This window comes from Myxocyprinus asiaticus, chromosome 42 (genome assembly GCF_019703515.2).
Source record: "Myxocyprinus asiaticus isolate MX2 ecotype Aquarium Trade chromosome 42, UBuf_Myxa_2, whole genome shotgun sequence".
Taxonomy (NCBI): Eukaryota; Metazoa; Chordata; class Actinopteri; order Cypriniformes; family Catostomidae; genus Myxocyprinus; species Myxocyprinus asiaticus.
This window is the reverse complement of record NC_059385.1, coordinates 23,372,953-23,386,323: the sequence shown is the minus strand read 5'-3', so window position 1 is coordinate 23,386,323 and position 13,371 is coordinate 23,372,953. Positions and strand designations below refer to the sequence as shown.

At 38.0% G+C, this 13,371-nt stretch overlaps 1 protein-coding gene across 2 annotated transcripts; it reads left to right on the top strand.

The window, feature by feature from the left end:
- Positions 1-264: 264 nt before the first annotated feature.
- LOC127432792 (phospholipase A2-like) lies at positions 265-4,600 on the top strand. 2 transcript variants are annotated; one of them, XM_051684218.1, is made up of 3 exons: positions 265-1,296; positions 1,508-1,620; positions 4,248-4,600. In XM_051684218.1, exons 1-3 carry the CDS (start codon positions 1,190-1,192, stop codon positions 4,412-4,414), a joined length of 387 nt encoding a protein of 128 aa, XP_051540178.1. In that variant the 5' UTR covers positions 265-1,189; the 3' UTR covers positions 4,415-4,600. The 2 variants fall into 2 exon arrangements, with proteins under 2 accessions (XP_051540178.1, XP_051540179.1); XM_051684219.1 differs by having other exon boundaries at positions 1,508-1,645.
- Positions 4,601-13,371: the final 8,771 nt, after the last annotated feature.

Here is a 13,371-nt window from a genome sequence, read left to right as displayed (position 1 = left end):
CATTCCTTTAAGGAGAATGCTTCCCCCTACCCCCTGCAGTGTATTTAGTGTATTAAATGTAAAACATTTGTTTTTTGGATATTGATGAAGCTATATGTGACACGATTTGTGTGAGAGAAAAAACAGAAGGTTTTTTTTTTTGTTTTTTTTTGGCAAGGGGGCCTTTAACCCCACACTTTGGGGGGAGGGGATGGGGATATAGTGCTACAGATAAACTGTAAGGGCTATAGGGCAAAAATGCGTATTTGAGTTACAAATTAAGATATGGCCGATTTAGAATAACAACTATAGAATAAGGTTCACCATTTCATTTTAATTTGAATGACAATTGGCATTTTATAACATATCAAGTATTACATAAACTAATCTCCATTGTGATTGGTTCAGTCAATGTGAGCCAACTTTGAGCATTCTTTATAAATTTTAGATATTTTTTTTATTTAAAATTATTTATTTAGGAGAACATTTTTATGCAGTGGTTCTCAATTGGCATCACTTCAGGACACATAATGCAGTTCCAGAATAGTTTATTGTATGAAAACTACACAAAAATGTACTTAAAATCAAACAGAGAAATTTAATAATTGGCATCTTTTTCGTTAATAAGTGTCTATTGAATTTCAATGGTTTCATGCTCCACTGCCAATAATTCATAGCACAAAACACTTTGTAGTCGACAAACCATGTTTATTCTTGCTGCAAGTGAACCCATATTTAATGTAGACTGGGTCGCAACCTATGGGCATATGGGCATCAGTCTAATCTGGCTAGCTTTTTCCAAGTTGAATTTATGCCAAAAACCCACAATTTGATTGGACGCATGACCTTTGACATAAACAAAAAATGAGAATGGGAAGCTTTTTTTTTTTTCTTCATTTTAAAAGTTGATAAGCCTATTTATTTTACTATCTAACTACTGTATACATTATTTTATGGTTAGTAACATTTTATTATTTGAATTTTGCATTATTTTATCCTTACTATCTGCTTCCCTATCAGAACAGATACATTTTTGGGTTGCACACCAGCAGCATATAAGATATTAACTGAAGCACAGGTTTTCTCTTTTACACTGATTTTTGCTGACTATATCTATGCACATTATACCTTGCTAATAATGATTTTTTTGACTTATTCTGTTTCAGCTCAGACTCTTCCTTATCATAAAGCCGTTTGACAGTTCAGGGACATGATCCTCTGCACTGTTCCTGACAGCTGGCCTGTTCTGGACTATGCCGACTATGGTTGTTATTGTGGCTTGGGTGGATCTGGCAAACCTGTGGATGGGTTGGATAGGTCAGAATACCATTCTGAATACATTTTTAAATAGGGCCATATTTAGATCAGTTTTCATAGGAACAGTGGCCCCATGAAAACTGATCTAAATATGAACCTTTTTTTTTTTTTTTTTTATCAGAATCATGTTGACTTTTAAGTATTAGACTTAAACTGTTTGTACATAAACTGGTTAATAAGCATGCTAAGATTTTATCTTGGTACTTCACAGATGCTGCCAAGTTCATGACAAGTGCTATAGTGATGCATTGCAGCATGATAAATGGTGGCCCATCCTTGACAACCCATACACCATGTCCTACTCTTACAAATGTGACAAGCCGAGTAAGAAAATCACCTGCAGCAATGAGTACAACTTTTCTTCCTCTACTTTTCTGTATTGGATGGCTGAAAATATTCAGAACCCATAGACAAGCAAAACCCACTTTCTCACTCAGATAACAACAGTGAGTGTGCAATGTTCATCTGTGAGTGTGACAGGAAAGCTGCCGGTTGCTTTGCCAAAGCTACATATAATGAGGAGAATGGACACCTGCCCAGAGACCACTGCAAATGAATATTTCTGAGTGTTTCAAGCACAAGTTATAGTTCATAAGTCTGAGACCACTTATGAAATGCTTCCTTGCATTTTTCTAATTAAAAAAAAAAAAGTATTACAAATTAAATGATCAGAGTAACAGTTTGAGTGATTTAATTTTTTTTCTTTTTTTTTCCTGATTAACAGTTTTTATTTATTCACACGATTGACAAAGAAAAGCAAAACATATATTCACAGAATCAACAATTAACCCCCATTATTCTCTTTCTCCCTCCCAATCCCCAACCCTACCCTGACCCTCAACAAATATCCCTGTGGTCACACTTGAATATACACCAAAAAATATAAAAAAATAAAAAAATAATCACACACATTTAAAACTACACTTCTCTCTCCACTGCCCCTCCCCGAGAGCCCTCCAAGAAGGCCAAGTAGCCTCATTTTTTTATTAAATTAATCTAAATTGCCTAGTCTTCTACATGACATTTCCTCGGATGCCACCACCCTCCCCATCTCTGTGCACCACTCTTGAAATGAGGGTGCTCCAGCCAACTTCCATCCCCTAAGAACAGTCTGTCATATCACTGGCTAGGACCCAATTTTTTATATATTTAAACCCCTATATTAATGACCGCCTCATCGCCTAAAATACAGAGTCTGGGGCAAAATGAAATTTGAGTGCCCAATACGTCACACATAAAACTCTGAACCCTCAACCAAAATTCTTGGATCTTAACACACCACCAAAAAACATGGGTTGTGTCCCCATCTTCTGATTGGCATCGCCAGCAGGTGGGTGTGTCTTTCAGACCAAGCCTATACAATCTAGAGGGGGTCCAACAGAATCGATGTAAAATCTTAAATTGCATAAGTCGCACCTTTGCATCTCTAGATGAAGACTTGATGTATTTTAGAATCCTAGCCCACACTCCCTCCTCAAATACCAAGTTTAGATCTTTCTCACATAATCTCTTGAGAGAAGCCGAAGCTCTGTCCCCCAGACTCTGAATTAGCAGGGAGTAATACACTGATGCCTCATGACCATTTCCAAAAGCAGTAATCACCACTCCCATAGTATCTGCCACTTTAGGGGGGGGGTGTATGCCCCTAAAAATAGTACAGAGCAGGTGGCGCAGCTGTAAATACCTAAAAAATCCCGAAATGTTGAACCATATTTTCAAAAGATCTCAACACTCCACTCTCATATAGGTCACCGAGCATATTAACCTCCCTCTCAATCCACTCTGTCCAGCAGAAAGGGGACTTATTAATACATAATTTTGGGTTCAGCCATATGCTCGAGTCTACATTTAAATAAATGTCCGAAATAAACACTCTGGACACTTTCCCGCAGACCGGAGTCTGATCATTCACCACTGTCCACATGATATTGATGAAACACCTAATGTTATCAGAAGAGCTACAGCCCCGAATAAACCCCACCTGATCTATATGTATAAGAGATGTCAGAACTTTACTTAATCGGTTAGCCAAAATGTTTGACAATATTTAACGTCTAGCTGGATCAGGGAAATTGGATGCTAACTCTTACACTCACTTCTAACTTTGTCCTTTTTAAGAATCAGATTGATCCAGGCTTGCATCATGGTTGGCGGAAGCTTTCCATTCTTTAATGATTCAGTATAAACTTCTAACAAAAGTGGAGCCAGTTCTGTAGCATAAGATCTAAAAAATTCAGCTGCAAAGCCATCTGGCCCCGGAGACTTGCCTGTAGGCAAGGCCTTGATTACCTCACTAAGCTCCTCCAAGGTTATCTCAGAATCAAGATAATTTTTTTGCTCAGCCAACAGTTTAGGAAATTCTAATTGTTCCACAAAGTTTCTAATATCCTCTTCAGTTGACGAAGATGTGGAACTATAAAGATCAAGATAGAATTCTTTAAAAGTATTATTAATATAAGTGGCCGAGGTAAATATTTAACCACTAGCAGATTTCAGTGAGGGAATGGTAGAAAAAGACTCTCTCTGTTTTATATATTTAGCTAAAAGCTTCCCTGCTTTGTCCCCCGACTCAAAGTATGACTGTCTTGCCCTGAATAGCCAAAACTCCACCTTCCGTGACAAAACAGTATTATATCTGTATTTCAATCAGGTCAATTCTCTGAGGCCATTAGACAACATTTGGTGCTTCAGCTCTAGCTTGGCACTTTTAATATTCCCTTCCAATTCCACGAGTTCTTGTGCTTTGGATTTTTTCGTGAAAGTGGCATACTGTATATTCCGGTCCCTAAGAACCGCCTTAGGTGCCTCCCAAGCCATGCCCACAGAGGATACTGAGGACCAGTTGGTCTCCATATAGACATTGATTTCAGCCTTTAGCATTTGTTGGAATTCAGGATTTTGCAAGAGGTATACATTAAAGCACCAATATCCCATCTCTCCATTCCCTCCAGGACTCCCACGATACGGACGTTATTCCGCCGGCTACGGTTTTCCATGTCCTCCAACTTCTTCCAGACATGCTCCAAATCCACCTTGGTCGCTAGCGGATTTGCAGATAATTCCCTCTCCAATGACTCCAGATAATCGATCCGTTTCTCAACATCCCCCACTCTTGTGACCACATTAGTAAATTTCGCCTCCATGGCAGTGATTGAGCGACATATCACAGCAAGATCCTCCAAGTCAGCAACGACCTTCTTCAGCATTGCCGACATGCTCAACATCTCTTGCCGCATTTCCCGCATCTCTCCGACCAAATCGACTCCCGGGCCCACGGCCTGCTCAGGGGTGTCAGCTTGAGCACGTAAGTGTCTTTTAATGTCTCCAGAGCCCGAGGATTTTGAATTCTTTGACATAGTGTAATCCTAGAACATTTATGGACCAGAGTGTATCGAATCTCACCGGATTATGTCATAAAAGGTATTAAAACTAGCAAAGTGCGCAGAGCTCGCTGTTCACAAGTCCGATCCTCGCATGGGTCGCGTGTCTCCTTAATACATTTTTTTAAAAGATTTTGTTTGTCCCTCTTTTGCTTTAATGACAGCATGCACTCAAGCTGGCATGGACTCCACAAGTTGTTCAAAATCTGATGATCCATGTTATAGAGCATGATTTGAGATCATTCCAAAGAGCTTATTCTGTGCTTCAAAGTACCTGACCTTTTGTACAAAGGTCAATGTCACAAATTTGATTTGATTATTGACCTAGAAATAGTGAAGAATCTTTTATGTTTCTTATTTTATATCATGACATTTCTGTTTTAAATTTTTCAAAATCCTTTTAAAGGGATAGTTCACCCAAAAATGAAAATTCTCTCATCATACCTCAACCTAATGCCATCCCTGTTTCTTTTGCAGAATACAAATTAAGCTCTGTAGGTTTATACAATGCAAGTGAATGGTAGCCAGAACTTCAAGCAAAAAGCAACTAAAGGCAGCATAAAATAATCCATACTATTCCAGTGGTTAAATCCATGTCTTCAGAAGCGATATGGTAGGTGTGGATGAGAAACAGATCAATAGTTAAGTCATTTTTTCCTATAAATTTTCCTTCCTGGCCAGTAGGTGGTGATATGCAAAAAGAATGTGAATTGCCAAAAACAAAGAAGAATATGAAAGTGAAAATGGAAATTTATAGTAAAAAAAAAAAAGAAAAAAACATAAATATTGATCTGTTTCTCACCCACACATTTCACAGATTTATAGTGAAAAAAAAACAACATAAATATTGATCTGTTTCTCACCCACACCCACATCTATCACTTCTGAAGATATTGATTTAACCACTTAATCATATAGATTACTGTTATGCTGCCTTTAAGTGCTTTATAGAACTTCAAAGTTTTGGTCACCATTCACTTGCATTGTATGAACCTACAGTACATAGCTGAAATATTCTTCTAAATATCTTTGTTTGTGTTCTGCAGAAGAAAGAAAGCCATACACATCTGGGATCTGGGGCGGATGAAGGCATGGGCTACATGGGCAGCCCCCCAAGACGGTATCTTGCCGGGAGCGGCACGAGGTGCCCACACAAACAAGTGGGCACCCTGAAGTCCACCAGCCATCTCATCTCCGACCCCAACAAACCCCCCCACCCCCCCGGTCAACAACTTGTGTTGGGAGTGGGGGTGTTGAAGCGAGTTTCGCCCAGGGAGCCATACAAGTTACAACTGCTACTGTCTGGGATGGAATGAGGGTGAGTAAATGATGAGAGAATATTAGGGTCCACTTAATTTGTGTATTTCCAGGTTTAAATTGGAGTTTGAATCCCAGATTTTCCATGTGGACTCAGACTTTTGAACCCCATTGTATATACATTTAAAATATTCATATTCATACATTATATTTTTATATAACAACTTATCATTGTTAGACTCTTATTGAGTATTGCATCACATGGGAAGCCATCACAAATCTGTATCTATAAATACAGATGTCTACCATCTGCTTCAACACCCCAATCTCTTTATATTTTTTGATGGAATGAAGAGTTTATCACATACAAAATCAGTGTGTATTAAACTCTTATGGACTAATGATCTTGTCTCTGTGTCTCAGTTTTGTTTCATGACTTTCATACTTTTACAGTGTTTGTATAATATTTTTTGAACATGGATCAATAAAATTTGCAAATTGCAAAACACACCATAGTAGCTTAAAACAGTTGTCAAAGATGAGAATCTAAATGCTATGCATCAAATGTAACCTATAGGTGTGGTGTGTGTTCCCCATAGCAATATAGAAAGGTATGTTTTTTTTGGATAATATTCACAGTAAATACTCTTTATGTTGAACTACATTTTGTATGTATAATATCATAGAATGAGCATGCCTGCTGACCCAACACAGTAACAGAACTGTTTATCGTATGATCCTATTTACCCACCTTGCATATGAAACAGACACTGGTCATATTACCAAGTGACAAATACATTTGTGCTAAAATACCATGAAGTTTGATTGGACACGCCTTTGACATCAACAACAAAAGTTATGGGAGGCATTTTCTTCTCCCATTTTAAAGTTGATATTTATTTTGCTCTCCGAACTATGCACAATTATATAGTTAGTTGCATTATATTTGCTTTTAGCTTAATTTATAAACAAAAGTCAGACAGTAATTCAGAAGAAAGTGTGAGTTTAATTATATACAGGAAACTTTTAATATTTAAAATTTTACTTGAATTTCTAAAAACTAAATACAATTTTCAAGATATTTGCATGATTACACTAACTACATTTAATATATAGTATACTTGTTCTACTATAACTTAAACGCTTATGTAAATTGTGACCATAGTGTTCTAGAACTTTTGAAGTTTTGAAATAAAATGATAATTGCTAAGGTCACACATCACAAGCAAATACTTCAGTCTACAACGTAGGTGTATTTGAAAATTAATATTAGCCTACATTTAAAAAAGTATGCTAATAGTTTTCACATTCAGTGACCGAAGAAGCCAAACCCTCTTCAGTCAACCCTTATTATTCATTATAAGTGATGCGAGTAACATTTTTTTATTGACGTCAGTGAGTTAAGGATCCAAAGGAGTTGTCCATGAGCTTGCACAACAAATATGTGGCTTGAACAAATAAAATTATTAAAGAAAAAAATTAAGATTTGTCAGGAGATAGGATCAAAATCTAGAACATCATATTAATCATATGACATATTTTTGATAGACTGTGGGACTTTCAGCTGTAATATCCTTACCAGTTAAATCCTTCAAGAAACAGAAGTGAATGCACTGCTCATCACACATCCCTCCATTTAATGCATTTACTCTGTTTAGAAACAGAAAACAGTTTCAACTGTACCCAGTGTATTGTAACTGGTCTTTAAACATGAATCTTTGGTATTGTTTTTGATGCAAATTATTTGATATTTCTGAATGTGGACAATGTAATAATTTGTGGTTTTCTAACTGCATTATATACAGTATATATTTATCACTAAATATTTTGAGATTGTTTATTTTTTTATTCATATGCAGGGAAATTTCTAGCAACCAATCGATACTTTGCTAAGGGGGAATTTAAAAAAAAAAATGTTTTCTCCACGATTGAATGCTTCTGTAAATTGATGCATTGTGCTTTCAAGTATTTCAATTTTTGCTTATGTTTTGGTGACTCTCAGTACTGTTTCAGTCACATCCTCTCTGCCACTAGAGGATTTAGACAGAATACAAAAAATTGTGGGACCCAGTGAACCAGACAACTTCCAGTCCAACCTTCGTACATGCAGAAAAGCACAGAGCCCCTGTTGGACAGAGGATCAGGGCCATCTCCGAGCATATGAAGGCCCTAATTGAACTTGTAGGTGCATGCGCATGCCCGTCACATCTAGCTACAACTCTCTCCTTGCAGTTACATTCTCCTTTCCCTCCTGGGCCACAAGGGGGCCCCTATAAGTGTCTAATTGAACCATATCAGCTGCATGAGTCTTACTCTCAGCTTTCAGTATATACAGTACTGTGCAAAAGATTTAGGCACTTGTGAAAAATGTTGCATAGTGAGGATGTCTTCAAAAATATTGGCATAAATAATTTTCATTTATCAATTAACATTATACAAAGTTTAGTAAGCTTAAAAAAAGCTATATCAATATTTGGTATGACCACCTTTGCCTTCAAAACAACACCAGTTTTCCTAGGTACACCTGGACACAGTTTTTCTTGGTTGTTGGCAGATAGGATGTTGAATTCTTGGAGAATTGGCCACAGTTCTTATATCTATTTAGGCAGTTTAAATTGCTTCCATCTGTTCATGTAATCCCAGAATATTCAGTAGGGGACAATGTGGGGGCCATGCCATCTGTTGCAGGGCTCCCTGTTCTTCTATTCTATTCTATTGTATTTGCAAAATGAACGTTTAGAAGTGTAAAATTTATATTTCCTGTTGACACACTAAAGCTGAAGATATAAATAACCATCTTAAGACAAACATTGTTGTGAAACATTTATGTGCCTAAGACTTTTGCACAGTACTAAATATATATAAACAACCTTGCTCTACGGGGCCCCCTGGTGGCTCGGAGGCCCTAAGCGGGCGCTTATACCGCTTATAGCTAGAAACGGCCCTGCAGAGGTTAACATCATTGTGGCTGTTCTGTCCTCTATTTACTGTGAACCTTTGATAAAGAAGAATAATGCAATTATGCAATTTAATCTCTAGGGAGTTTTACATCTAAAATAAGGGATATTCTTTATAAACAGGTAAAGGGGTCAATGATGTGACACTCATTTCTTTGTTTGGATCTATTAATGATGTATCAAAAGAAGAAATGACTTGAATAAATTTCTTCTATGATTGTGACGGGGTGAGCAAGGGACAGACACAGTGGGTGTGGCGTCAAGCCTCGGAGAGACGTTTATTGGAAATAATAATTAACATAAAATGTCCTTAAAAGGAGAAAATAAAGTGTCTAGGGGGAATGGTGTTCAAAATAAAGGGGGAATCTGACATCCTTGCAGTGAGACGGGGCAGGCATGAGCGGTGTCCAACGGCCGCACACACTCCCCTCCTGGATTCGTGGCGCGGCGGCATCGTTAGCAGCTCAGGTCTTCCCAGGCCTGTGACAGGTGTGTGGGAAAGGCGTCCTGACCTCTATCTCATCAGCCATGATGCACGCTGTTCTCCCCCAGCAACACATCTACTCGTGCCGAGGGTCCGAGGAGCGGGTCAGGCGACACATCTATCTCGGCCGAACCCTCCCCGCTCTGATCCTGGGCCTGCGAGGATGCACACATGGAGAATAGAAGCTGGTTTCCCGAGCACTCTAAATTTTATTTGGCAGTGAAGAGGCCAAACACACATCAGGCATGCCTCATTCCACCCTGCTGTCCAAACAAGGCTTACTAACTATGCGCCTCTTCTCTCTCCTGCCCACTCCAGTTGTGAGCCTGGCTGATGGACAGCCCTCAGAAGCGGGGCGATGATGACGAGAGGGAGGGGCAGGTCATTCCGCCACATTCCCCCCCTCAAGTATCACCCTGGTGGCACCTCCTCCAAGCTCCTGTCCCAACATGGAGTCCAGAGCGAGGTGCACCGCCACTCACAAGGGAATGCTACTTCTTCAACCAGACCCTACAGTCGGAGTGGCCGTATGGGGGATACCTTTCTGGGCCAGCTCTCTCTCTCGCTCACACCCAAGTAGGAACAGAGAAAAACACCAATTATTATGACCACCTCAACCAACCGCAGGGTGAATGCTTATTAAATGCCACTTAACCTTTGCTGCGGCTGGGAGGCTGTCCTCGTGTTCTCTCCATCCCACTCCAGGCTTTCCATTTAACCAGCGAACGAGAGGAAGTGTGACGTCACCGTGTTTTTCCAACTGTGCTGTCTCTGCCCACACTCATGCCAGCATGCTCCTCCACTGTGGCAGGGAAGTGTCCGTGAAATGGCCTAGGCATGAGTGGGGTCCTACAGCTGCACTCGCTCCCCTCCTGGATCCGTGGGGTGCTGTCGTCATTAGTGGTCTTTCTCCCCAGGCCCGCGGCAGGTGTGAGGGGAAGGCGGCCAGGCCTCTAGCCCGTCAGCCGCGACGCATGCTGTTCTCCCCAGGCAACACATCTAACTCGCACCAGGGGTCTGAGGTGCGGGTCCGGTGATGCATCTATCTCGGCCGAACACTCCCCACTCTGATCCTGGACCTGCGAGGATGCCTGTGTGTGCACACATGGAGAATAGAAGCCGGCTTCCTGAGAAGAGGTGCACTCTACGTTTTATTTGGCAGCGTTATCAGGTGTGCCTTGTTCCACCCCGCTGCCCAAACGAGGCTTACTAACTATGTGCCTCTTCTCTCTCCTGCCCACTCCCATTGTGAGCCTGGCTGAAGGATGGCCCTCAGAAGCGGGGCGACAATGACGAGAGGGAGGGGGATGGTCGATCTGCCACAATGATGACTATGCTTTCAACTTCTGAATTAAATTTCTGTTTGATTTGAGTTTTGGGCTTTAAAGCCAGAAATGATTATGTTGTTACTGTCTAGAGATAAAAAAATAAAAACAGTGATATTAAAAGGCTGAAATTCTTGAAAAAAAAATGAACTTTAATATAAATATTTGCCATAATCTTTTATTACTTTTTTCTTACAAAAACAAATGTGTTTTGTTTTAAAAAATGCATATTAATTTTTTTTTTTTTTTTTTTTTTTTGTCTGCCATAGAAAGTATATCAGATACAGTATTTTACCTTTTTTGAAAAGGCATGGTTAGTTCAGATAAATGGAGTAATTTGTTTAAAAAAATAAAATTAAAAAAATACGATTCAAAAATGTAGGATAGGCTATTTGTAAAATAAATAAATATTTTGCCAATAAGAATGCGTTTTTTAAAAAAAAAAATATTTTAAGAGTCTTTTATTTATGTATTTATTTATTTTGTAAATGGTAAAAAAAAAAAAAAAAAAAAATGAAACCAAAAAGAACACTAAGATTAAATTTCAAAGAATTTGTCAAGTTTTAAACTCATTGACCCAAATTTGATTTGCTATAAGTTAACCGGTAAACTGGATTTAGGTCTTCTGCACACATTGTAAGCCATTTTCTCATTATAATGTGACCACACAGACATACAGAACTTGTCTGAAAATGTTCTAGAGCAACGACAACTACAGAGTCAGATAAGAATTTTACTACCAGCACACATTATTGGATTCCTGAACCTTCAAACCTTTTGTTTTCATGCTTTTAATTGATGTTTCAGTTGTGCTGTTCAGTACTGCTGTTTTATAGGTCAGTTTGGCAGAAGAAACTGTGTCTGCAAAGACACTCAATAGACAATCGTGAGTCACATTTAATGTAGGTAGATTGATATCTACTCCTTTATAGCTATACAATCAGGTAAGTAGGTCTAATTCTAATTTTTTCCTCTGGTTGAACTGTACATCTACCAAATGCTAGATATCAGAGATAGAAGTAAAATTCACAATTAGATTTGAATTTAGATTGTAGTTTTTTTGCAGTCTTTTGGGATAGAGGTATATTTGATATATGTTGGGTTCCTTTGTGAACAAGGTTTACAAGCTCTGAAGTTTCTTCAAATGTGTTGTAATTTAAATGTCCACCAATAGGAGACGCTATAATTAACTTTAATTGATAAGTGCTAATCTTTGAACCATGATTCAAAAAGGTTTGTTTGTGCTATCATGTACATGCATGTGTAAAAACCTTTTTACCCAAATTATAATCTTGTAGGTCACAAGAGTTCATTAACAAGTTCAAGCAATCTACTGATCTATGCAATTCTTGAATGTTATGGGTTTACAACTCAAGTAAAACTGATTGAAAATTATTATTATAAGACATTATTTAGGTGTTTATCTCATTAAGCATTAAAATCTTGAGTTTAATAATAAACCAATTTATTAGGCATTCAGCCAAATTAGACTTAGCATACCATGCAGTAACTGTACTGACCTTACAAAATATGAATATATAGAATAACCATTTTAAATATGTCAACGACATTCTGAAGGAGGACGAACATATGAGTTGCCTTTTTTTTTTTTTTTTTTTTTTTTTTTTTAACAGACAGAAAGTAGAATTGATACCACCCCATAACAAAGGAGAAGGTGTGGCAAACAAAATATAACAGATGAAAAATATGTTCCCTAGCAACAGTCTCTGACTCACTGTGACTCTCCTAAGTTTGGCCATGGGCAAGCATGACAAAGATCCTTGCTTTAGATTATTTCAATGTTTTCAAGCATGAATGAGTGTATTCTTATTAATAATGATTATAACCGACTCTAATAAACTCTTCTAAACCTGCTACTTTGAAAATATAGACCAAAAGAGAAATGGTAATATTCTAACGTATTGTTACATTAAAGGGATAGCTCACCCAGAAATGAAAATTGTGTTGCCATGTTCTCATCGTCATGTTATTCCAAACCCATATGACTTTCGTTCTTTCATGAAACACAAAAAGATGTGATACAGACTGACTTTACTTTCATTACATGGAAAACAGATGCAATAAAAGTGTGACTCAGACTGCCTAACATGAAAGAAAAAAAAGTCATAGGGGTTTGAAACAACATGAGGTAAGTAAATGATGACAGAATGTGTATTTTTTTATTTTATTTTTTTGCTAGAATTTTCCATATCATTCTTTTCATTTCTCTTAAACTATCCCTTTAATGCATTTAAATCTTCAAATAAATATATAAAAAAACTTGCTTTCTCTGTTACGTTCTCTTGCTTCACTCCTTTCCTGTTTGCGTCCACTACAACAAAGCCCCCAATTCTCTTGTGTTATCAAGTTACTCAAAATGTGAGTCTCAAAACGTGAGAATGTCTTGTCTTTTCATAGAAATTGCTAGAACACAGAGAAGCCTCATTCAGGGAATCTTGTTTGCCAAGAACAATAAACATTTTGGCATAATGTCAGAAGAGCTTTGGGGAATTGAGCAAAACTCAGGAACAACATGTGCCCATGATCTTTTGAAAACACCTGAGATATCATCTAGTCAAATAATTTGTATTTGTATAGCGCTTTTCACAACACATCGTTTCAAAGCAGCTTTACAGAAAATCATGCATTGACAGAAAATGAAACTGTAATAT

Excerpts from the sequence above, each read along its gene's own strand:
- LOC127432792 (XM_051684218.1), top strand. The coding sequence starts at position 1,190 with ATGATCCTCTGCACTGTTCCTGACAGCTGGCCTGTTCTGGACTATGCC. Across the intron at positions 1,297-1,507 it reads CCTGTGGATGGGTTGGATAG|ATGCTGCCAAGTTCATGACA; the intron begins GTCAGAATACCA and ends GGTACTTCACAG. Across the intron at positions 1,621-4,247 it reads TTACAAATGTGACAAGCCGA|GACTCCCACGATACGGACGT; the intron begins GTAAGAAAATCA and ends CATTCCCTCCAG.